Genomic DNA, 24,942 nt, shown 5'->3' with positions numbered 1-24,942 from the left:
TTGGTGGGGTGGGGTGGGGTCTGTTTTGAGTTTTCAGACCTGAAAAGGTTCCCCATGGCCATCTTGTCCAGTGCCACCAGTTTACAGCTGGGCACATTGAGGCCCGGACTCCCCTGGGTCCCTCTGCCCTGCTGTTGGCCTCTGCTGCTCAGCCCAGAGAAGCGGTTGAGGAAGGAGGTGGGGGATCCTAGGGGATTCGGCCCACAGCCCTGAGCTCCCTCCTGCACTGCCAGCCCTTGTAGCCCCAAGAGGAAGTGGGTCAGTTGGCAGTGGCTGGACCGACTGGTCCTTAGGGTGGCTGAGGGCCATCGGGCAGTGTGGTTCAGAGTCGTTCCTCCTCTGCTGCTTCTGAGCTAAGTGACAGGGCCTCAGTTTCCTCATCTGTAAAATGGGGGTGGTCCTGGCGCCCATACGTGCCGTGAGCTGTGGATCCTGCAGGTGCTGACTGGGTGGGCGGGGGACCTGGCTGGGAGCAGTCGGTGCTCCTGGCGAGCAGCCTAGATGATGAAGGGGCTGAGTCTGAGCGCAGCCTGGGGGTGAGGGCATTGCCCAACTAGCCCCTCAAACTCCCCTGACTTCGCTTTGCCTGCCTCCTAGGTGGGGAAACTGAGGCCCCAAGATGCAGAAGGAGCCACCGCTGGACCCTGGGGGCTGAGCCCAGAGCCCGTGCCCGAGTGTGGGAAAGAGGAAGCAGAGAGAGAGGGACGTCCGGTCCCCGGCGGTTTCCTCTCGGAGGCAGGAGTGCGAGGAGGAAGAGGAGGGCTGGGCAGGAAGCGGCCATGTGGGCGGGAGGGGCAGCCTCCTGGGGGCTCGGACAGACCTGGGCCCGAGTCCCGTCCATGCCCTTCTGCACTGCGCAGCCTCGGGAGGGGCACTTGGCTCTCTCGGTGCCTCATTTTCCTCAAGTACAAAGAGCTGAGTGGTGGCACCCACAGCAGGGCCATGGTGAAACAACCGCTGTCCCTGTGGCGGCGAGAGCTGACCCCATGCAGGGGGTCTCAGCCAGGCTTAGCTGCTGCAGCTGCTACTTGTTACTAGTTACTTTCAGCACGGTGGGCGCTGCATTCGACACATCCCATGCAACCACCACAAACACTGGCAGGTGGGGACAGGGAGGACACTGTTAAGAGGAAACAGGCATGGAGAGGTAGAGAGACTTGCCCAGGGCCACACAGCTGGCAGGTGGAAGAGCAAGGATGCAGTCTGCTGTGGGCCTGCCAAGGTCAGGGCTTGTGTTGACCCCCTAACGGGCACAGAGACCACCCACTGCAGCCCAGCAGACCCTCGTGGGCCCAGACAGAACCCCGATGATCCCTGGGGAGAAAGGCGTGTAGAAGGCGAGTGCATCCCCAGTCCCACCTTCCCAGGAGGACCAGGTATCAAAGGCTTCTGGGTGAGATGGGGTTTCTGTCCTCGCTCTGCCGGGACTGCTGTGACCCAGGTGATTCCCCGTGCCTCTCTGAGCTATGAAACGGGCAACCAAAGGGCTTGATCCGGGCCTTCCAGGGCTGGTGGGGGAAGGAAGGAAGGGGTGGTGGTAGGCAGGGCTCCTGTGGGGCCCCCAACCGCACACACAGCCGCCCTGTCTGCCCCTTATTGGGGTTTTGTGTAACATCATTTTTTGAAAAGTACTTTGCCGCTTAGAAGAAACCCCCAACCACGCTGAAACCACGGGCAGATGGTATCGGTGTGCTTCCTTTCAGCTCAAATTCTGTGAATCCCGAGACTGGAAAGTGCCCCTGAATCCATCAGGGGGAGGGCGGCGAATGACAGTCATTTATCATCCCCTCATCCCCTTGCTCCTCTGGCCTGTGGCTGTTGCCAGCTTCTTGGAAGTTGCTCTTTGGTTTTCCTTTGTTGGGGGACCATGTGTGGAGACGCAGAACTGTGGAGTCTGCTCTGTGGACTTGGTGGCCAGGGGGCAGGGCACAAGGACAGGTTTGGGTTCAGATCGTGGCTCTTGCGTCCTTGTTATATGGCTTTGGGCTGAAAACCTGGCCTGTTTTGGCTTCGGTTTCCCATTCTGGAGAATGGGATGTCAGTCCTGCCCTCGCTGGGTGATTGAGTCAAAACCTGGCTCCTGGAGGGCCTGGCACGAGGTGTGAGGTGTTTCCTCCCTGAGGGGCAGTGGAAGAGGCTTCCTGCGTGGGAAGTCACAGACCCCCGAGCTGGGTCCCCAGAGGCCCTCCCTGGGATAGGCCACCACCTGGCTGCCACTCCCAGTGGCCCTCCCTGGGCAAATCGGACAGCACGGATAGCCAGTTGGGCCTGCTGGAAATCCCCCACCCACTTCTTTGTGAATGGAAAAGGAAACCAAAATGCAGAGCAGAGATCTCTGGTTCTGAGCGCTGGCCCTCACTGGGGTGGGGGCGGGGTAGCTTCCTTCCCCAAGGCAGGAGGGGCCGCCTCAGCTTCCTTTCTGGGGCCCACACCCCTTTTTCTCTCTCCCCTCCGAGCTAGGGTGGAGGCCACCGGTGTCCTCGGGCGATGGACCCCACTGACTGCTCAGTCTCTGGAACCAGTGGATGACGGCGGATAGGGGCAGGGGCCAGCACGGCGAGACCTGGTCTCTAGGTCCTCCCTCCCTGTGTCTGACCACCCCCCCCCACCTTCCCGGGCCGGATGCGAATCCTGACTGCGGCCCAGTCTGAAGTCCACAGCACGGAGAGAGAACCTCTCTCCAGGGAACCGTCTGGAACGGGAGGACAGACCGTGTCTCTTTTCAGATCTCCATGTAATCTAGGAAACTGTCTACCTTACCGAGGGCCCTCACGTTTGAGTTCCTGGTGTTTCTGGTTTTGTTTTTTCAATTAGTAAAGCTCAGGGCAGAAATGATAGAACAGTCACCGAAAAACCACCCATGATTCAACTACCCAGAGAAAACGAGCATTTCAATCCCAGTTGACGTCTCTGTCCTCTCTTGTATTTCTTGAGCTTTCCCCCCAAATTGCAGCTCCATCAGCATTCACTAATTCTTCATTCAGTAGTTATAGAGGGAGCCCCTTCCGTGTGCCCAGCATGCTAGAAACAGGCAGAAACTTTTGGACAAAACCCCAAGCCCTCATGGGACTGACACACTCATCCTCCCTTTTTTTTTTTCCACTTAACGTGTCTCGAATGTTTTTATGTTTTCTTAACAAATTTTAAAGAATGTCTTAAAATAATGGCTGCACAATATTTCATTTACATAGGCCATGATATATTTATCTGTGATTATCCAGACTCCTGTTTCAACCATTTCTAATTTTTTTGCTTAAGTAGATACCTTGTGACAAACATCTTGTACATCAGTCTTGCTGCCCATCTCTGATTACTTCTTAGGCTACGTTCCTAGAGGGGAAGTGCTGGCTGGAAGGCTTCAGGAGCACTTCTCATGTGTTTTCTCTTAAAGCTTTATTGAGATATAGTTTACAGATTATAAAATTAACCTGTTTAAAAGGGTACAGTGGTTTTTAGTATATCTACAGGGTTGTACAACTGTCTCCATGGTTTAAAGGCCACTTTCTCATCTCACCACCACTCATCTCCAAAAGACACCTTGTAGCCGTCAGCAATCACTTCTCATCCCTCCGCTCCCCCGGCCCCAGGGAGTCGCTCGTCTCTTCTGTCTCCCTGGGTTGGCTTAGTCTGTTCTTTCCATGTACATGGAACCAGACAGTGTGTGGTCTTCCATGACTGTCGCCTTTCACTCAGCAGCATGTGTTCAAGGCTTGTCCATGTTGGAGCTCGTGTCAGCAGTTTGTCCCTTTTTATTGCCCAGTGATTTTCCATTGTATGGCTAGATGGCATTTTGTATGTCCATTTCTCAGTGGATGGACATTAGGTTGTCTTCACTTTCGGGTGATTATGAGAAGTGCTGCTGCAGACATTTGTGAGTTAAGTTTTTGTGTGGATGTATTTCTTTTTTTCCCTGGGTATGTACCTAGGAGTAGAATTGTTGGATGAAATGTAACTCCCTTTAAACATTTTGAGGAGCTGCTAAACTGTTTTCCAGAGTACTGCGCTATTTTATATTCCCACCAGTAATGTATGAAGGCTGTAACTTCTTCACATCCTCACCGACACTTTTTACTATAGCTGTTTTTGATTGTAGTCCTCCTACAATGGTTTTGAATAGTTGAATGGTTTTGATTTACATTTCCCTGATGGCTAATGAGGTTGAGCATCTTTTCATGTGCTCACGAGCTATTTCTAATGCTTCTGATACATCCTTTCCAAAGAGCCTTCTAGAAAAGCTATACTCATTTAAATATCTTCAAACAGTAGTGCTTATTTTAAAAATGTTTGCCAACTACCAGGTGAAGTGGTTATCTTGTCCTGATTATGAATGGAATGGACCATTTCTCTTTTTAAAGAACTTTGAGATATACTCCACATGGCATAAAATTCACCATGTTAGAGTGCAATTCGTTGTTTTTAGCATATTCACTGTGTATGCAGCCATCACCACTGTCTAATTCCAGAACATTGCATCACCTTGTTTCATCACCTCACTCAGAAACCCAGTACCTGTTAGTGTTGCTTCCCAGCCCTGAGCAGCCATTAACCCTGGTTTCTGTCTCCGCGGATTTTGACTGTCTCTTATGTTTCTTGGCTGTAGACATTTTCTGTGACTTACAGGCCATTAACTCTGTGTGTGCCTCTCTTGCACTGCCTGCCTCTTCCCTGCTAACCTGCAGGAGCTCTTTACATGGACCCTGGTGCTATCACACACTGCACATATTTCCTTTGCTATTTGACTTTTCAACTGGTTCTGAGCTTCTCAGACTATGAGGGTTTTTAAGTCTGGGCAGTGACATATGGTTGATTTTTTTCCTTCATGATTTTGTTCTTTGCTTTTTGTGCTTAGGGCTGGGATCAGATAATTATTCAGGTTCTTTTATTCCAGTTTTGTCTCGGTTTTATGTTTCACATTTAATTATTTAATCCAACTGGCTTTTATTCTTTGTGGCTGGTGCAATTTCCTGTTGTTCTTTGGTGTCAGTGAGATGCTGTGTGTCAAGGCATATCACTGAACATGGGCTGAGGATAATGACAAGAACTCTTGGCAGACCGAGCTGGGAAGGGTGGAGACTGCGGCCTCAGTGGGCCCCGCCGACTCTGGGGCTCCTGGCTGGTGCCCTGGTTCCCCGTCAGCCTGGCCTGAGGCTCTGCTCAGCTGACTCTGAGCCTCCCCGGCAGCCCTACAGCCCCCTTGAGCCCCAGAGGTCCTCGCTTTCACCTCTTATTCTGAATCATCATTCTTCGAAGGCAGGCGGTAGCCACCGTCCGGGGCTTTTGGGGATCTTGGTGGTGACGAGCCCCCCTCCCTCCAGTGCACGCCCCTATCAGAGGCCGGTGACAGAGGTTATTTGTTGTTGCTTAACCACATCTTTTTCCACCCTCGCCAGGCGTAGAGCTGACAGGGGCCCCAGGGTGCAGCTAAGGGCTGTGCTGCTGGGGTAAGGGGCTTCCCCCACCTAGCTGGCTCCACCACGGGGCTAGGAGGCAGGCACAGCGCAAAAGGCCCTGGGGGGTGGCCAGCCAGCTCTGGGTCCCCTCTGCTTTCCCAAGAACACAGAGCACACCCTCCCATGCAGTGGGAAGACCTGGGGCAGTGCCTGGTGGCACGCCAGGTGGGACCCTCCTGCTCGGGGCTTGGGTGGGTGGTGGGGCCTCTGGGAGCCACGGCTTCCCCTTTGTCTGGGGGCTGACACAGCCCGGGTGTTCCAGGCCCAGGTGTCCTGGCCTTGTGGCGGCCAGAGGGGCACCGCGTGAGGAAGGCAGTCGGCGTGAAGGTGGATGGGGACAGGGTGCAGGGGTTTTGCGGCTCCGCAGCCATGTAGGGCAGGGAGTAATCCTGGCGGGATGCTTGGAGCAGGAAGTAGTCGCTCAGTGCGTGGGCTGGTGGCAGCTGGTTTGCAGCCGGCAAGGGGCGGGGTGCAGGGGGCTTCTGACGGGGCCCCCAGTGGGCCCAGGCCTAGGTGCCGGCTTGGTACTCCCAGAGACCCTCCTCTGTCCTCCAGCAGGAAACTGACAGAGGGGAGCTGATGCAGGCTAGCCACTGAGCAGCTCCATGGTCTGGAAAGTGGTTGGTTCTACTCTGCTGGAAGTTTTGGCCAGGAGTGGTGCCGAGGAAAGGTGCAGCCTGCAGCCTGGCTTGTGACGGTGTGGCGCTGGCCCCTCCGTTCCCACCTCTGCAAGGCCCCATCCCAGGACAGGCCTCCCCAGGCCAGGTCATGGGTGGACCGCTGTCACCCTGAGGGGGGAGGCAGGCAAGGTCAGCTGGTGAGATGCCCAAAGGCCCATAAGCACCTCGGTTCCCTAGCACATCCATGCCCATGAGGGGGTGTGGGGAGGGTGGCTTCCAGGAGTGGGCTCTCTTCAGCCACAGGCCACTCCCTCACCACCAGTCCTGGGTGGTTCCCCAAGGCTAGCCTAAGAGTAGAAGTGCATGCCCATCTCCACACTTGGCCACTCAGTATGAAGCTGGACAGCCGCATCTCAGGGTTTGGATGGCTGTCAGGGGGATCCCAGACTGGTTCTGTGCATATTTGGGTGGGGGGGAGCACTCTCTCTCCATGGGGATCTCTGTCTCTGGAAGGCAGGTTGCTCCAGCATCTGAGAGGGGCTTTGTGTCCCTGTCACTGTGATTCTGTGTGTGGGGTGGTCTCCGTCTCTCTGAGAGGGGGCTTTATGTCCGTGTCACTGTGAGTCTGCATTTCTGACATGTGGAGGGGACCTTACAGGCTTGCAGGGGAGCTCACTGCAGGTGGGGCTTTAGACAAGCCTCCAGCCCATGTTTCCTGGTGGCTTAGATGGTAAAGCATCTGCCTACAATGCTGGAGACCTGGGTTTAATCCCTGGGTCAGGAAGATCTCCTGGAGAAGGAAATGGTAACCCACTCCAGTATTCTTGCCTGGAAAATCCCATGAACCAAGAAGCCTGGTAGGCTACCGGCCATGGGGTCACAAAGAGTCCGACACGACTGAGTGACTTCACTTTCACTTTCCAGCCCATGTCTTTCTCAATACCTCTAGCTAGTTACCCCTCCTACAGGGCCTTCTTGGGGCCTCTCCGGGTCCAGAAGTAGAGGGGGCACAGGCCCCCACACTCATGCTTGGTCACTAAGGGTGTGATCTAGGGGTGCCACCTGCCCAGGGGAGGGAGGCGAAATGATGGGGACTCTGGGCAGGGTTGTTATATTGGTGGGGGGCATATATGTCCCTATGTCAGTGCCGGCTCGGGAAAAGCTCTGCCTCTGGCACCGGTGGGCTCTCACTTGCCAGAAAGGGGAAGCCGACTTGATCTTTGTGGCTTTTATAGAAGCATCTCCCATCCCTTTCCTGCTCTCTTATGGGGAGACGGAAGCTTGAGACAACAGGGCCAGACCAAGGAGGAGACCTGGGAGACTCCTGTGTACTCCAGGCAACTGACAGGTTGCACATACAGAAGCCCCAGGCATGTGCCTCATCACCGCCTCCATTTTACAGATGAGGGAACAAAAGCACAGACAAGTGAAGTGATTGGCTCAGGGCCACGTGGAGAAAAAGTGGCTGGGAGCAAGCATTCAAAGGGTGTGTGTGTGTGTCTGTGTCCCCCCGGTTGGGGACAGAGGAAGGAAATGACCTGCGCCCTGTAGTTCAGCTAAACATTTGTTGAGCTCATTGCCTTCAGTTTGCCCCCAAGGGAGCAGGGGAACAAGGGGGTGAGATAACTCACCACACCTCCACATCTGCCTCTGCTTCCTAGACATCTGAGGGCTGGGGCCCCAGGCATCTACCCTCACCCATTGATCTGACAGACTCTCTCTCGAGCTCCTCCAGGCTGGACCTGGTGCTGGGCCCCAGCTGGAAACAAGGCTTGGTGCCCTGTCCCCACCCCCAGAGGAACTCCCAGTCAGATGGTGCGGGCAGCGGCACCATCAGGAAATTATGGCCTGCTCTGATAAGACCCGTGCCGCGGGAGAGGCACGGGAGTTGCACTGACCACAACGCAGTGATCAGAGAAGGCTCCCTGAAGGAGAGGTTTTCTCTGCTGAGACCAGCAGTTTGGATCAGGCCTGGTGGTGTGTGAGCTGGATGGCAGCGGTGCTGTGGGCTTGGGGACTACATAGACAAGGGTCTGAGCCCCAGCTCCACTTGGCTCCTCTCCATGGCTGGGGACAACTGAATTTTGCCGGTCAGGGCTCCCATTCCTCCATCTCTATCGTCGGCTTGACCCGTGTTCCCTGAGGGCTCTCCCTGAGCTGGCTCAAGACCCTGGAGGCCCAACCTGTGTCCTCCATCCTTGCCTCGCTGAGTCCCTGTCATTCCCCTAGAGTCCTCGAGAGGTAGGGGTCTGCGTTGGGGGCTGTATCCTGTGCCTACTGATCCTAACACACGATACTTGGCAGACAAGGGGCCTGTGATGAATGTTTGTTGAGGGCTAAAGTCGAACATCTACAACCTCCCAACCCTGTGCTCAATCCTGGGGATGTGACAAGACCAGGTCTCCCAGAGCACATTTCACAGGTGGATAAGGCAGTGGAGGAAGTGAAGTGAAGGGGGTTCTGGGGTGGTGACGGTGTGTGTCTGGATACAGTAGTCAGGCCTTCCTGAGGCAGCAATCCTTGAGCTGAGACCTGCGTCCAAGAAGAGCCGATCTGTAAAGATGCAGGAAAACTGCCTTTCAGACAGAAAACAGCAGGTGCAAAGGCCCCGAGGTGGGAGCATGCTTGGTACATTGAAGGCAGAGTGGAGGCCAGTGTGGCTGAACAGGGTGAGAAAGAGGGAGGGTAGGTGAGGTTAAGGAGTTAACAGGAACAAGGTCCGGCAGTATCTCATGGGCCATGGTGAGGCCCAGCAAGGTGAGGCCCACAGGTTTTTTTTTTTTTTTTAATTTAACTGCACTAGCTCTTAGTTGCAGCATATGGGATCTAGTTCCCTAACCAGGAATCAAACCCAGGCCCCCTGCATTGGAAGCATGGACTCCTAATCCTGGAGCAACAGGGAAGTCCCTTTTTTAAACTTTCTCTCTGCAGGCAGGCAGTGCCTAGTCATAGTAACAGCACATGGGGTATGTGATGGTCTTCACTGCCAGTGTGTGATACTTGGTTGCAGCCACGTGGGACCTAGTTCCTAGACCAGGGATGAAACCTGGGCCCTCTGCATTGGGAGTGCAGAATGTTAGCCACTGACCACCAGGGAAGCCCCGGCAAGAGTTTTGAGCAGAGGAGGGGGATGAGAAGTCGTTGGATTCGGGATGTGTCTGGGAGGAGCGCTGATAGGACTGTTGCACAGCAACTCAGTTTTCATGCTGCCCGTCTCTCAGGGTTCCAGATGCTACCTTTTTTTGATGCCTCACCTTAGTGGGGCTCCCTGTGAGAGCCCCTGCTTTGCTCCCAGGAGCTGCTTATGACTGGAATCCAGAGCCCTCTCCCCGAGCCCCGCTACGAACTGCTTAGGACTGGAATCCAGGCCAGCTGGTTCTCAAGCCCTTGGCCCCAGGGTCCAGTACTGTGTGTTCTGTGGGGTGGGCTGTGTTCCCTGCCCTTCCCATCTCTTGTGCCTGGGGAGGAGGTGCGGTTCCTTGCCCAGCCTTCCCCCTAAAGATGCTGTTTCAGATGCACCCATGGTAAACACGGATCCCAGGCTGACCTCCAAAGGATCCAGGCCCACCGGCTGTAATGTAGGAGGCTCTCTTAGCCTTGGCTGCTCATTTGTGAAGTGGAGAATAAAACAGCCACGTGTGGGCTCCTGGGGGGGCGTCAGGGGAGGCGCCCATCATGTTCCTCCAACAAGACAGGTGGCTCAGAGCATGATGCTCTCAGAGGATCACGGGAGATCCACCCTGGAGCGGTGACCTTCCAATTTCCTTGGTCCTGGTACCTCCACTCCTCGAGACGATGCTCTTTTCTGCAGTATTTGCAATTTCTGGAAATGGTGCAGACCTGTAAATTCAACAGTTCAAATGTCCTGGATGGACAGACCAGGCCCCAGTGCCTGGCACACAGGAGGTGCTCATTAAAGGGTGGAGTGAAGGGGCCTATTGGTACTGCTTCTTGCCACGGACAACTCCCCTGCCGTCTTGTGGATGTGGCTCCACTTACTGGTCCCTGGCTTTTGGCTCCTGCCATACTCTTGGCCTCCAGTGTCTTTCCCTTCCCCCTTCTCCACTCTGCAGAGCACTCAGCAAACGTTTAAAGCCGGTGACTGTGCCCCGTGGAAGGCACGAGATGGGAAGGGAGCAGGGAGGCTGCCTCGGGCTCATAGACTCAGTGTGGGGACAGCCATGAAAGCTGTTTCCTCAGGAGAGCGGTTTGCTTCTGAGCAGACCAGGTATTCCTAAGACTGACTTCCCAAGACCTGTGCTCATCCCCGCCCTGTGACATCCCTGGGACCTCTCCATATCTCCCCCCTCCCCGCCCCCGCAGTGCCCGTACACATGGTACTGCCACATCTTCTTGGAGGGTAGAGGGGCCCCGTTAGCCCACTTTACAAAAGTGGAGACTCAGGCCAGGAGAGGCAAGTCACTTGTCCATGGAGGCTGAGGCAGAGTTGGGACTGAAGGCCAGGAATGTCTAATTCCAAAAACCCACGATGGGGAAGTTGCTTGCAGTGGTTGTGCAGACCCGACTGGTTTCTGAGCCAGACACTTGGTGGCCACTGGGTGGGGAACACATGGATTCAGGTTTCTCTGCTTCAGGTCTTCTCGGACACGACTGAAGCAACTCAGCAGCAGCAGCAGCTCTTCTCAGAGCCTTTAATGGCTGCTGTGCATGGGATCCATGCATAAGTGGCTGCCTTTTCTTGGAGAATGCCTCTTTGCACTGGCTGCTAGGAAGCTCAGGTACAAATTTGTGGCAAGTGAAACTCAGGTCTGTGTTCTAGTGGTTGTCTGCATTCCCATTTTGGGTATCCCTGGAATCCAAACAAGACAGGATATTTTCTCTCTTTTTTTTTTTTTTTTAAGGCTGTTTGGATACAGTAAGAGGTGATTAAGCCTTTCTCAGAATGTTGTTTCATCCATTTGTTCATCCATTGGTCCAAGCAGCATCTGTTCTGGGCTCTTGCCTGAGGAGGGGGAACTCGGTTATCCATGACTTAGGTTCAGTTGCTCAGTTGTGTCCAACTCTTTGCAACCCCATGAATCGCAGCACGCCAGGCCTCCCTGTCCATCACCAACTCCCGGAGTTTACTCAAATTCATGTCCATTGAGTTGGTGATGCCACTCAACCATCTCATCCTCCGTTGTCCCCTTCTCCTCCTGCCTTCAATCCTTCCCAGCATCAGGGTCTTTTCAGATGAGTCAATTCTTCGCATGAGGTGGCCAAAGTATTGGAGTTTCAGCTTCAGCATCAGTCCTTCCAATGAATATTCAGGACTGATTTCCTTTAGGATGGACTAGTTGGATCTCCTTGCAGTCCAAGGGACTCTCAAGAGTCTTCTCCAACAGCACAGTTCAAAAGCATCAATTCTTTAGCGCTCAGCTTTCTTTATAGTCCAACTTTCACATCCATACATGACTATTGGAAAAACCACAGTCTTAACTAGACGGACCTTTGTTGGCAAAGTAATGTCTCTGCTTTTTAATACGCTTTCTAGGTTGGTTGTAACTTTCCAAGGAGCAAGCGTCTTTTAATTTCATGGCTGCAGTCACCATCTGCAGTGATTTTGGAGCCCAGGAAAATAAAGTCTGTCACTGTTTCCCCATCTATTTGCCATGAAGTGATGGGACCAGATGTCATGATCTTAGTTTTCTGAATGGATCTAGAATTTCCTCTAAGCCTTTGTTTTCAGGCCCCCAGCAAAGACCCACTGTCCTCCACCTGGAGGTCAGCAGGATCTTGCTTACTGTCCGCGTATCACCAGAGAGGACACTGAGGTTGCAGTCACTGCCATGCCCACGATTCCACATGTAGGTGGTGGAGCTGGGGCTTGTCCCATCTTGGCTCCAGGCCATGGGGCTGCTAACTCGAGGGCATTGAGTGCTGTGGCAGAGGAATGGGGCTTGAACCTTGACCTTCAGCTGTATATTGCGTCCTACCTCCTGTCCCGTGGTTGCTCTTTACAGGAGAGGAGTGAGGGTCCTAAAGCCCTGGGAGAGAGAAGACTGCTAAGAGGCTGGTGTGAGTCTCTCCTGAAGGCTTTCCCTGGAAGAATAAAGACCCCTAGCGTAGGTGGAATAAGGCCACTGTGAGGATACGGCATGCCCACACCCTGGGGTCCCCTGTGCCAGGCTCTTTACTGTTTGGATGTTGTCTTCACCCCTGCCCCCTCTCCATTTCCCATGGAAGAGATGGGTTAAGAGCTGCGTCTGGCCCACCTGGCTGGCTGGCTTCTTTAATGTGAGTGCCAGACCCACATAGGTAGCTGCCCACCTCCACAGCCCCATCTCAGAATAAACTGACTACTTCAGCCCTACAGGGACCCCCGCACGGCATGCGTGCCTGGGCCTCTCTACCTCAGGGCCTTGGCCCAGGACCTCTCGGCACCTGAGAGGCTCACTGCCTCCACACCCGTGGGTCCTGGCCCCTACCGTGTCCATTGGCTATCTGTCCCCTTCTAGAGCAGAAGCTGGGTGATACTGTGTGTACTTTGTCCCTGCTGGGATCCTGTGAGTGTGAATGAGGATGGGGCACAGCAGGGTGCAAGCAGGCGCCTTGGAGCACTCTGGATGGCTGTGCGCACCCAAGCGCAGGGAGTGGCAGCAGGCTGAGGGGAAAGCAAGGCCTCCAGAGAGACCAGATCTGTTTCCAGTCACAGCTCTCATTCCCTCCAGCCAGATTCAAGGCCCAAACGCCCCACACCCCACTCCTGCCATGGGAGAAATTGCTCCTCCAATCTGGGCAGAGTTCCTGCCCCCCCCCCCTCACCCCCGCCGCCAACCCCACCAGGCAGCACGGTAGGTAGGTGGACACTGGGCGAGCTGGGTTCAGCCCCTGGCTCAGTCTCTAGAGTTGTATGACTCTGGGCCTAAGAGAAGGGACCAAAGAATGCGTGTTGAGCTCAGCCAGCAGGTGGAGGGGACCTGGGCCAAGTTTCACCATCGCCTGTGCAGTGAGGGTTGGCCGTGGCTGAAGAGGGGGAATCCTCTCTTCACCACTGCCTGTCAGGTCAGCAGTTGCTCAGCTGCTGGGGGTGGAGCTGGCACTGAGGGCCCCACATTCAGAGTGAAACCCATGGCTCTGCTGGTTAATCTTGGCACTCATGCTGGGGGCAGGGCCCAGGGCGGAACTGAAAAGGAGACAAGGCCCATTCCCTTTCTTGGCGTGGTCTACTTCCTCCCGGTGATCCTGCGGATCCAGAGCCACGCAGGGCCAACCACACATGCAGGCGCAGGAAGGAGCCCTCTGTACTAACCTATTCTGTAGCCAGGAAGCAGACATGGAGAGGCTGGCTGCCTAAGTGTGCTGCTGGGGATTTGGGGGCCCTGCTTCCCTGTCCTCTGGCATGTCCAGTGTCCATGTGGGAGCTGGGTGGAGCTCCCTGGCTGAGGAACTGGGTAGTAGGGGTCATCCAAGAGGAACTGGAAGGGTGACAGTGCCCTGGCTGGTGGTCACTTAGGCTGGGATTTACTAGTTGTGCAGCTTCTGAGTGCATTCCCACCCAGTTCTCCTCCCCAGACTGCTGTGTCCAACCACCAGGGCAGGACTGGCAGCTCCAAGACCTGCTGGGTGTGGGCCTGGACCAGGAAGAGCCTCTCTCCTAACAGGCTGCCCAGTCTTGCACTCACCATCCTTCTGCCCTGGCACCTGTTTATCTGAAGTTGAGTGTATGGCTTTGGGATGGACTCTGGCACCACTCTGGCATACCAGTCTGGGCACAGGTTGGATGTTATGCCTAGAACTCACCTTTGTTTCTGCCTGTTTCCTCCTCCTTACCCAGTGCTGGCTTGACAGTGTGTGCACGCACGCATAACTAGTTGTGTCCAACTCTTTGCAACCTTGTGCACTGTATGTAGCCAATTAGGCTCCTCTGTCCATGGAATTTCCCAGGCAAGAATATTGGAGCGGGTTGCCATTTCCTTCTCCAAGGGATCTTCCTGACCCAGAGTTCAAACCCAAGGTCTCTTGCATCTCCTGCATTGGCAAGTGGGTTCTCTACCACTTGAGCCACCAGGGAAGCCCTGGTTTGGTGGGGGTTGTGGTTATTTTCCAGAGAAGGCAATGGCACCCCACTCCAGTACTCTTGCCTGGAAGATCCCATGGATGGAGGAGCCTGGTGGGCTGCAGTCCATGGGGTCGCTAAAAGTCGGACACGACTGAGTGACTTCATTTTCACTTTTCACTTTCATGCATTGGAGAAGGAAATGGCAACCCACTCCAGTATTCTTGCCTGGAGAATCCCAGGGACGGGGGAGTCTGGCGGGCTGCCGTCTACGGGGTCGCACAGAGTCGGACGCGACAGCAACAGCAGCAGCAGTGGTTATTTTTAGGCGCACCTCACTGTCTCTTCTTAAAACAGCTGCTGAAGGGAGGAGGGCACATTTGGGTCTCGGCTGCCCCTTCCCCACATCTTATCTTCCTCAGGCTTCTGCTGAAAGCCACCACTGATCATGTGATGACTCTAGGGAAACAATCTTAGCCATTTTATCACAGGAGGAAGTGGAGGGGTGCTCTCCCTTCTGAGAAAGTGATGAGAGCTCCTGGGCCCTGGGAACAGACATCTGTAGGGTCAGCCAGGTTCAGTCAGGACCCTTTTGCTGACTAAAGAGTAGGGGGTCATCTCCCACCCATTCTGAACCCCATGTGTGTTGAATGTCATGGAAGACTTCTGGGGCCTGCAGTTTTCTGGTTGGCTGTAACTAGGGCCAGCCATGCCAGGCTGTGTTCCTTTGGCCACACTGGCAAAAGAGCCCCAAAAGCCCATAGCTAAGCTACTCTGCCAACTCCCACCATGCCACCTCACCTGCGCCTCGTCCTGAGACTTGGAGGCAGAACAGAGTAGTCAGGTATATGCTTTGAATGGGGGTTCACAACCTGATCTCTGTTTCCTCAGGCAAATTACTATCTCCAAAATTTGAGTTTCTTCTTTTTAAGATGTCGTGATAATATCTGCTTCCTGGGCTACTGTTGGGCTGGGAGAAGTCCGTCCTGGTGGGGAGCCAGTAGAGGGGAGGAGAGGAGCTAAAGGCAATGTGAAAGGCCTGGGCCCTCGGCACGGTCAGCCAGCACAATAGAGGGAACTTGGGTTGGGATACCCTCACCTTCCCTTTCTGGGTTTGCTGTGATGAGGTGATCAGCAGTGATTGTAACTGGCCAGAGTGCGTTGGGGGGGTTTTGCTCCACCAGTGGGAAGAGAAACAGGTGTCAGCCAGCAAATGGGTCAGAGCTAGGATGTCCACAGATCAAGGTGAAGCAGAGACTGGCCCTCAGGCCCCGTTGGGTGCTGGGAAGCTCAGTGTCTGTGTCTGGGTTGGGGAGACGGTGCTGTGGTTACAGGCAGAGGATCCCCTGCAGGTTTCTGCTAGGAAGAATGCTAGAACCTACTCCAGGATCAGGGTGCCCACTGAGCAAGCTAGGCCCCTGGGGAGACTGCAGAAAAGAGCAGAGGCCTGGGTGGGTGAAGGGCCATCAGGGACAGGCCCTGAATGTCTGCATTGGTCTCCTAGAGTTCAAAGTCCAAGCTACAAGCAGCCTGCTCCAGTATCCAGGAGATCCGGCGATGCACACGTCTTGAGATGCCTGACAACCTGTACACTTTTGTGCTAAAGGTGAGTGGAAGCTTTCCACACATGTGGGGAACAGACATAGATCTCAGGAATTGTACACAGCTGTCCCTTCCTTCCTGCCAGGTGAAGGACCGGACAGACATCATCTTTGAGGTGGGAGATGAACAGCAGTTGAATTCATGGATGGCTGAGCTCCGGGCATGCACAGGCCAAGGGTGAGACCCAAGGGCTCCATCTTGACACAGCTTTTCCTGTTACTCCTGAGCTACCTAGTCCTTAACCCCCATCTTCTCTTGCAGACTCGAGACCACAGACCCAGAGCCGCACTTTCCCTCAGCCACAGAACCTGGCACGGCTGACTCTCCAAGGGGAAGCACAGATTCCTTGAACCAAGGTAAGGGGTCAGGGCCTCTGTCCTCCAGTACATCAGGACCCAGCCCAGGGCATAAAGCGCCCACAGAGGGTTACCATCACCCATCTCTTTCTCTGCCAGGTGCTTCTCCTGGGGTGCTGCTGGATCCAGCCTGCCAGAAAACAGATCACTTCCTGTCCTGCTACCCCTGGTTCCACGGTCCCATCTCCCGGGTGAAGGCGGCTCAGCTGGTCCAGCTGCAAGGTCCTGATGCTCACGGAGTGTTCCTGGTGCGGCAAAGCGAGACGCGGCGCGGGGAGTATGTGCTCACGTTCAACTTCCAGGGCATTGCCAAGGTACTGGGCAAGGCAGCTGGGGCTATGCCCCGGCCAAGTTAAAGGCCCCAAGGGGGCCAGGGCCTGAGCCTACCTTTCTTCCTTTTCTGTAGCACCTGCGCCTGTCGCTGACTGAGCGGGGCCAGTGCCGAGTGCAGCACCTCCACTTCCCCTCCGTTGTGGACATGCTCCACCACTTCCAGCGCTCGCCCATCCCCCTTGAGTGCGGGGCTGCCTGTGACGTCCGGCTGTCCAGCTACGTGGTTGTCGTCTCCCAGCCACCAGGTGTGACCCTGATGCCCCTTGATAAAGGGGGTGGGGACCGAGACCTCCTGTTGTGTCCTTCCAGCACCTGCCTCCGCCCTGATAAGACTGACGGTGTGGTCTCTCTCTCGGTCGCTTGTCCCCCAGGTTCCTCCAACACTGTTCTGTTCCCTTTTTCCCTCTCTCGCTGGGATTCAGAGCTGGGCCTTCCCCACCTTAGCACTTCTGGCTGTCCACAGGGGCTTGGCCCAGAGGGTCTTCCAGGCCGATCCTCTCCCCCAGAGCAGATCTTCCACCTGGTGCCTTCGCCCGAGGAACTGGCCAACAGCCTGCGGCACCTGGAGCCCGACCCTGCCAGTCGAGCCCGGGACTCGGACTACGAAATGGACTCCTCCTCCCGGAGCCGCCTACGGGCCATAGACAATCAGTACACGCCTCTCTGATGGGCCTCACGCTGCCCGGAGGAGCACAAGCAAGCAGAGATGTGAACTTGTGAATGTAACTTTCTTTCTTTCCTTCCTTCCAGAGAGAGATTCAAGGGACACTTTAACTGCTCATTCCAGTTTGGATGTGACCCTTCTATTAGGCCTGTTAAAGGGCCTCCTATAAGTTCCATTCTTACCTGGCTTTCTTTTTATTGTTTACAGATGTAGTTCTTATTTGCAGATGTCCCTAGGACCAGGCCCCATTACTCTTGAGAGGTGGCAGGGGGACGGGGAGGGCCGGAGTTGGCAGTGGAAAGTTGTTCTCTTTTTCACTGACACTGTCTGTCTCAGCTGACAGACTTTCTACTTGGGGAGGGGGCCCATCAGGAAGCCCAAAACACTAACAAGCCCTGGATTCTCCCACGGTTTTTCCCACTGTAGCTTTAGTCCATGTGGTAGATCTGCTGTACCCAAGCCACAGGTGACCACACCTATCCTGCTTCGACTCTCAGCTTTAGGACAAAGTTCTGGCAGATGGACAAGCTAAAGGTCAAAAATGATTTTAAACATTTTTACCTCAGATTGATTTTTCAAAGAATTCAGGTTTCAAAATTAAACCATTGCTTATTTCATTGCACTGTTTGAACTAATACCCACACAGTTTTTATAGTCAGAGACAGCTATGCAAACCTACTGACCAGGTTCCTGGTTCAAGCCAGTATGCCTGGCTTCCTTGTTTGTTACATTGTCAGGACAGTCACCTGTTGCTGAGGAGATACTGTCCTTCCTAAATGTAGAGAAGTGAAATGTGTCACTCTTTTAAGGAAATTCCAAGCAATTATTGAAAGAGGAGGGTGGCCAGCAACAGTTCCACCCTGGTGCCTTATGAATAAAAAACTGAATTCTGGTTTACAGTAGGCTTTATGGTGCAAGTTAAACTGGGGTGAGGGAGGGGCAAGGAAGAAAAGGGCTGCTGGGCCCTTTCTAGTAAATCTTTCACCAACAGGGCTGGCTTAGAGCCTCCAAGCATCTAAAGGCTTATTAAATTATTCCACAAGGTTTTAGGCTCATTCTTGAGCCAAAATGGAAGCTAGGAAGCTGGTGCCACAGCTAATGAGAAACTCCTTTAATAGCCCACAATCAGTGTTCTGTTCCTGCAGTGACCACTGCTTCATCTGATGAAGACTATGTGTGCATGGATACACAGGCACCCATAACCTCTACCATCCCCAGAGGTCCTGCAGTCGAATCTCCATCTGTACTTGCCTTTCACAAGTGACACAATTCATAGGGGTCTGGCTCCTCCCACAACTTTCATGCAGAGGCTCAGAAACAACGGAGGCAGTGACCCAGCAGAGTCAGCTGCTTCTGGTGCCAGCAAAGCCATTCAGTATAGCTGCCAGGCTCACCCAAGTGGCTTCTAGGAAACTGGGAGTTTTATTAGCACAGTTTAACATTTATAGATAGATATATCAATCAAAGGCTAAAATTAAACCTTGGCCTAGACTAACTAGTGCCGGCCTTATCTGGGGTGAGGGGTGTGTCTGTTCCAGCCATTCTCTGTACTCCAGGAGGTCAGACTTTAGGAGGGGCAGAGAGGTAAGCAGTCACCTCACTTCACTACTTTTAAAACCAACACTCCTGGCAGTCCAGTGGTTAGGACTCCGGACTTCCACTGCTGGGCGCATGGGTTCAATCTCTTGTTAGGGAATGAAGATCCCTCAAAAAACCTATATAAAACTAACCCTCCTGGGTGGTTTCACAGATGGTAACGCATATCCAACCCTAATCTAGGGTTGTGGTCCATTTCTAAGGGCCACATTTTCTACACATCAAGCATTACTGAGTAATGAATGCTAAGCAAAGCGCAGACCAGGAGGGTAAATGTAGAGAGATGATATCTACAAGCCTGGGGCACTTACTTCCTAACAGCCTCTCAACATACAAGTCTCAGGTAGTGCCAAGAGGCTAGCCAGGCCCAGCAAGCTCGCAGCTCTGACTGACTGGCTGCAAAGTACAAGCTCAGAATCTGTGACATAGTCACCACTTCCAACAGCTTCAGTGTAAAATGTTCAAGAAAAACATTTCTTGACTAAATGTGTCTGAGTTACCCGGACAGTTCAAATACATTCCAACAAAAAGGCCCCTTGTGGCCTAGGAAGAAGTGACACTAAGCCAATGCCTTTCCTTTCTGCTAGAGCAGGTTGAGCTGGGGCAAGGGGGAGCAGTGGGGCCCAGGGCGTGATGCCCTCACAGGCTGTGAGGCAGCAACCCTGATAGCTGCAGCCAGCCCACCGCAGTCAGAGCGCATTCCACCATCCTCTTTCCAGCCCCAGTGTAACCACTGCTGCCGGCAAGAGGCCAAGCCAGCAGCCTCTGCTGAGAGCCAGGCTCTGAGTGCCAAACGGACACTGAGTATCACCAGCCTTTTGGTTATCTCTAATGACAGATGACGAGGATGGCCTGACTGCTCCCAGCACGATCACTTCCTTTACCTGATGTTAATGAACTTTTACAAACTAACAGTCACCAGCACCAAAGAATTAAGTCAACTAACCTGCCTTGAATTTTAGACCAGCAATCCATATGGCTTTATCTGGTATAAATCTTCTGCCTTTGATCATTTCTGGACCGTGTAGGAAAAAGGAATAGCAAATCATTAAAATCTTAAGCCAGAGAACACTATTTTTACATAACAGTTTCTTAACCTAAAATCAAGGCCTTGAACTCTTCCCTAAGGGTTGCCTGAGATTCCTTCATGCTGTTATTCAGGGCTAAGTCTGTTATCACAAATATCATGTGATTGCTAACATCTCCTACAAGCTAGAGGAACTTGATAGTTTATTATCCACTGCCTCTTAACAAGGACACATCTGACACCCAGTGTTTAGCTGGAATAAACAGCACATTGTAATGACAACACAGAGAATGGATTCATCTTGTATCATTATAGGCAGAAGGTCTATTTGGCAAATTTTTATGTATTGTTTATGTACTGTATAAGTAACTTATTCTTGAAGAATACAAATTTTGCTATAATGTACAAATTGCTACATGTGAATTAAAGGTTTTGGAATCTTGATTAGTTAACTGCAGTATTTAAAGGTTCTATTATGACTACAATCTCTGAAAAATAGGTATTTTTCCAGTTTATCCTCCTCCCACAAAACCAAGACCCCTAACAAATGCTTGGTTTATCCTGTACATTGCTACATCCTTTCAGCCCTCTGGATTCCTTTACTACAACTCTGAGTGTGTGTCTCCTGCCCCCTACTGGTAAAACGCAGATGCCTGAATCAAGACAACCTCTGACTTATCTGGGTTCCGGAGATATTAAAAAGGAAGCTTACAGAATCAACGTCAGGCTGAGGACAGGGACCTTCGGTGCTGCCCAACTCTGGCCAGCCTTCCTCCTTCTGAAGCAGACCTCTAGCCACCACAGAGAACATCTCTCAGTCTTGTCTTTTTTCTAGAGATACCTTGAACCAGAACTAAAGGTGAAGAAGAAAAATCATTTGACAGCTAACCTTCAAGGGTATTAAGAAAGCAGTCAGCCTTCCTGCCCTGATACTCAGTATCCTATAATGGAAATAGCTCATACAAACACACATTAACTTGGTATCAGTTTTTAAAACTTTTTTTATTTTTTAATTTTTTTTAAGTTTTTATTTTATATTATCTACAAAGTAAAAGTTTTTCCCTTAACTTAAAAGTTGAACCACTGCAGACAGTGATTACTTCATCAAACTTGATTTATAAATAATAATCCGTCAGTTTGACGGTAAGAATTTACTGAAACTTTGTCAAGTTTAGTAAAAGGGCGTTCCAAGTCTTGATTTTTTTTTTTTAGCGGTAATAGCAGCAAGAATCACTCTTGTTACTTCTTTTGCTAGCTGATGTGTTCATGACTTTCAAGGGTCATTAAAAAATAAATAACTTCCAGTTTCAGCAAGCAGAGCTGGGGTACTTGCGGGACTCGGAAACAGCATATGGAATTACGGAACAGCCCACAAGTTCCTAAATGCCTCTACTCGGTCCAAATATCTTCCACTGCAAGTGAACTGTTAGCATTCCTATTGGATGTTACAAGAAATCAACATATATTTTTTCAAAACAAAATAATGAAATTCTAGTTTTCTGTGCTTCCAGTTGGTAGAAGCAGTAGAAGAGAGGAGGGAATTTGGCCTTTCGGTTCCTCCAGGGCAGCCTTACAACTGCTGTTGGTGGTGGGCTTGTACTGTAAAAAAGAAAAGTGAATATTTAAACAGAAAACTGGCAACACTTGCACATTAGCCTAGTGTTTCTGCAGCACATGACTGTAAGCTATCCTTGTGCTAGCTGAACAAGACTCAAAATTTAATTTACTCTGTACCCTTCCCACCCCCCCAGCATCTGTACCAAAATGGGGAGAGGCAGGTGGGTGGGTAAGAAACAGACCAGTCAGACATAAAACCATTTCAGATAAAACTCCCAAAAGAGTTGTTGTTCATGGGGTACAAAAAAGGCCTTAACATATCCCCTCCCCAAATAATAGCCAAGCACCAGTGCTGCTTTCAGAATAACAGGTTAGACTGAAATCTCGCCATGGCCGCCATCAAGTACTAACGCACAATCACAGGCATTCTCTCCCTGTCAGGGCATAGACTGGAGCTAATTCTATACTCAAAACCAATCCATACACAGCACTTTCTCATCAGTAGTAGTCTCCAGAGCTACAGTCAAAGTCTGCCATGGTGGTAACCCCCCACATGTCAGACTGTTGGGACTCAGGAAGGAAAACACTGCCCTGTCCAGCCTAGCGTAACAAGGAAGGCCAACTGAGTCCTAAGCATGCATCAGCTACACAGAATGCTGCTGCTGCTTCTCATCAAGCCAGATCCTGTATACCATCAGAACACACACAGCCTAGGCTCCCGGAAGCCTCAGGCCCTGACACTGAACTGATCATCACAGTCCCTATTGTGCACACTGACGGGTCTTGCTAGTTCTTGGATGTGGGACTTGAAGCGCTGGCCCTGCCTGCCATTCGACCTGTGCGAGCAGAATGCTTTGGGGTGCCCGGCGGCCCCTGCACACACACGCCTCACCTGAAGGGTGCGTCATATAAGGGAAATGCGCTGTTGTCGAGACTGGAATGGGCTGTAGTGCACTTTGAGCGAGGGCGGCCTGGGGACCGCCGGGTGGCTGTGTCGTCATTAGCATCATTGGCGCATGGGCAGTTGGATGAGAAGGAACCATTCCTGACTGTACATGAGCCTGAAACAGAGAGCTCTTTTACGCATACAGGCAACATCTCCAGCTTAAACAACATGTCAACTGTGTTCCTTTCACTGGGTTGGGGCTCTCAGGAAAGGGCAACAGTGGGCCCTCAGGGCCCTTTCTTTCCTCTGGGGATATTCCCTAGTGGATCCATTAGTTGACCTATAGACACGCTTCACCTTTTGGCAGATTCTGCAAGGCTGAGGGGGCAGGCAACCAACAAGCCTTGGTAAAAGTCAGGGCTGCCATGTCCTAGGCGTCAGCATTTCTGATGACTGGATTCTATGTATGGGGCAAGGTCTTCACAAAGGTAAGACGATCCCTGATCCAAGTACAGCTTTCTCAAACTAATAGGAGGCTACATGCAATGATGCTTCTAGACTCTGGCTTCTATATGGGGCCTGAATCATCCCTTTCAGATAAGAAAGCAGATTATTACATTATAAGTGGGAACTGTTAACTCCTGTTCTATATTCTCTTTGCTCCTCCCCTGCTCATCAGCACACCTCAGTGAAGAATGAGTCAAGGCAGTGAGAAAGACTCTCAGGCCCCTTTGCTCTGCTGAAAGATCCACCAATAAGGCAGCAGCAGGAGGAGTTGCAGTGAATGGCTCCAGTGAGGTGGGGAGGGGTATTCTGAAATCATCTGGGCCAACCCAGTGTCCCTGTATCAAGTGATAGTGAGTTCAACCACGTCTCCCTGTCAAGTTGGAAAGGTTTTAGCCCAAAGAGCTGGACCCCAGCTCTGCAAGGATTTGCAGAGCGAGGAGGACGAGTCCTCAATTCCTCCTGCAATACTGTGCACTGTTCTGGACCATGATAAGCCTTGAAGGAAACCCTGTTTTGACTCTAACACGTTCAAGTAGACCCAGGGCACATCTGGACTTCCCTGCAGATGTTAACCTTTTTGTTCTTTCAGCACAAAAACACAAAAGTGAGGTTTTAGGAACCCCAACTTACATATAAATTCACATAACTACGTAGCTACCAGCCTCTGCTAGACATCTACCGGCCCCCAGGTCTCATGAAGCTCCTGATTCAGCCAAACCATGCTGTCCCACACTTGACCAAACCAGCTCCCCTCCCCACCATCAAAAGCAACTCATCCACTGCAGTGCACCACACTACAGAACCTGCCCGTTTGCTGGGGAGGATGCCCAGACTTCCCAGAGCTGTGGAACTCTAGTTATAAGGTCGCCTTCTGAGAGTTAGCTCCAACTGAGCAGCATCTCCAGCCCCACCACGCCAGAGCCTCAGGGGTGCACTGCTTGACATGAAACGGAGTTCAGTGAGGCAGTTTAAGCTGAGACCTGCCTAAGAGAGTTCTGTTATGAAAGCAGCAAAAAGAGACATCAAATACAGCCGATCCACCCTTAACAGCCCCAGGGAGGGCCTCAAAGGACAGTGTTAAAAGTCCAACTTCAGTGCAGCTCCTTCTCCTCATTAAGACAATTCAAATTGGCCCTGGATCACATTGGACTTTAGTCAGCAGCAAACACACCTTTCAACCTTTAGAAACTTACGCTAGAGGTGAGCCCCAAGTGCTTCCAGATCTGCTCTTTAAGAAAAATAGGAACACCTGGGCGCTTCCAGCTTCAAATCACACAGCACCAATGTACAAGGCCAAGCCCTTTCAAGAAGTACAACGAATGGTCAAAGCAGATTTAGGAATAGCCAGGGAAACAAATGGAGAGATTTCTTAGGAACTCAGGTGACTAACATTCAAGTGGACAGTCCCAGGGCAGTCATCTCAGAGTTGAGAATTTGTGAAATCCCATCTTCTTTGCCAGACCTGTGTGTGTGTGTGAGGGGTGTGGGGGGAATATGTGTACATATACGTGTATATAGCAACGAGAAAGCTATATAAACAGAAACAGAGCAATGCAGACACAGTAAGGAAAGAACTAGGTTGCATTCCAGAGTCAAAGGTATTTTTAAGGCCTCAGTTGGGAAATGTCAAAAGACTGACCAATCAGCAACTTCACTGATTCCATTACAAAACCACACAAACATTCATTTAAGGCCAGATCACATGTATTTGAGTGGGAAAGAAGAGACAAGCAGATGGCATCACACACAGGGGTTCCTAGCTTGAAGAGCATCTGGCTCTTTGCTGCTTATCTGATAACTTTCATATCCTACTTGGTCTTCACAAAAAGTTGGCTAAAGTAGGTTTACCTGAGGTACATGGGCCATGTGGGGTGGATTGGTGTAAGCCGGCTGAACATGAGAAGGATGAATGGTAAAGACGGTCTGCTGTGCTGCTGGGAAACTATTCTGTGGAGACTGTGTATTGGAGGCAGGTGTCATGGAAGGTGGGGTTGGCGCAAGCCCCGCGTGGTAAATGGCAGACTGCTGCTGTGGACTGGCCAGATGGAGAGCCTGGGCGGCCTGGTGCTGATGGTGCTGCAAAGTGACAGCAAAGAGTACAGATTAAGAGACATTCTTTTCTGGGATACAAACCTGACTGTCAGACTGCAAGCCCTCAACCAAGCAGTGGGAACCAAGAATACTGCTCCAGGGAACTGGAGCAAAGAGCTCCAGATGCCAGAGCTCCTTAAGTGCCTTCTTAAAAAGCACGGCTAAAGAAACTAATAGGAAAACAAACAAACAAAATCGTATCACATAAACATTAGAAATGAGAGTTTTAAAAAGTTCCAAATGAAATTCCTTAC

General features: G+C 52.0%; 2 protein-coding genes across 13 annotated transcripts in view; one reads left to right on the top strand and one right to left on the bottom strand.

The window, feature by feature from the left end:
- Nucleotides 1-20,091, top strand: part of SH2B3 (SH2B adaptor protein 3) — a 37,685-nt gene extending 17,594 nt beyond the window's left edge. For 2 of the 4 annotated variants that reach the window (XM_018061248.1, XM_018061249.1), the window contains 5 exons: nucleotides 15,574-15,675; nucleotides 15,757-15,848; nucleotides 15,933-16,027; nucleotides 16,127-16,341; nucleotides 16,434-20,091. In XM_018061248.1, coding sequence (XP_017916737.1) covers nucleotides 15,574-15,675; nucleotides 15,757-15,848; nucleotides 15,933-16,027; nucleotides 16,127-16,341; nucleotides 16,434-17,027 — 1,098 coding nt within the window. In that variant the 3' untranslated portion in view covers nucleotides 17,028-20,091. The remainder of the gene's footprint in view (nucleotides 1-15,573; nucleotides 15,676-15,756; nucleotides 15,849-15,932; nucleotides 16,028-16,126; nucleotides 16,342-16,433) is intronic. The other 2 variants (XM_018061251.1, XM_018061250.1) reach the window with 2 other exon arrangements.
- Nucleotides 20,631-24,942, bottom strand: part of ATXN2 (ataxin 2) — a 100,835-nt gene continuing 96,523 nt past the window's right edge. For 4 of the 9 annotated variants that reach the window (XM_018061241.1, XM_018061242.1, XM_018061245.1 and 1 more), the window contains 2 exons: nucleotides 24,446-24,673; nucleotides 21,253-22,265 (listed from right to left, as the gene is read on the bottom strand). In XM_018061241.1, coding sequence (XP_017916730.1) covers nucleotides 21,966-22,265; nucleotides 24,446-24,673 — 528 coding nt within the window. In that variant the 3' untranslated portion in view covers nucleotides 21,253-21,965. The other 5 variants (XM_018061239.1, XM_018061240.1, XM_018061243.1 and 2 more) reach the window with 2 other exon arrangements.

This window comes from Capra hircus, chromosome 17 (genome assembly GCF_001704415.2).
Source record: "Capra hircus breed San Clemente chromosome 17, ASM170441v1, whole genome shotgun sequence".
NCBI lineage: Eukaryota > Metazoa > Chordata > Mammalia > Artiodactyla > Bovidae > Capra > Capra hircus.
The sequence above is the reverse complement of the archived record's forward strand: the minus strand, read 5'-3'. Positions and strand labels throughout refer to the sequence as shown.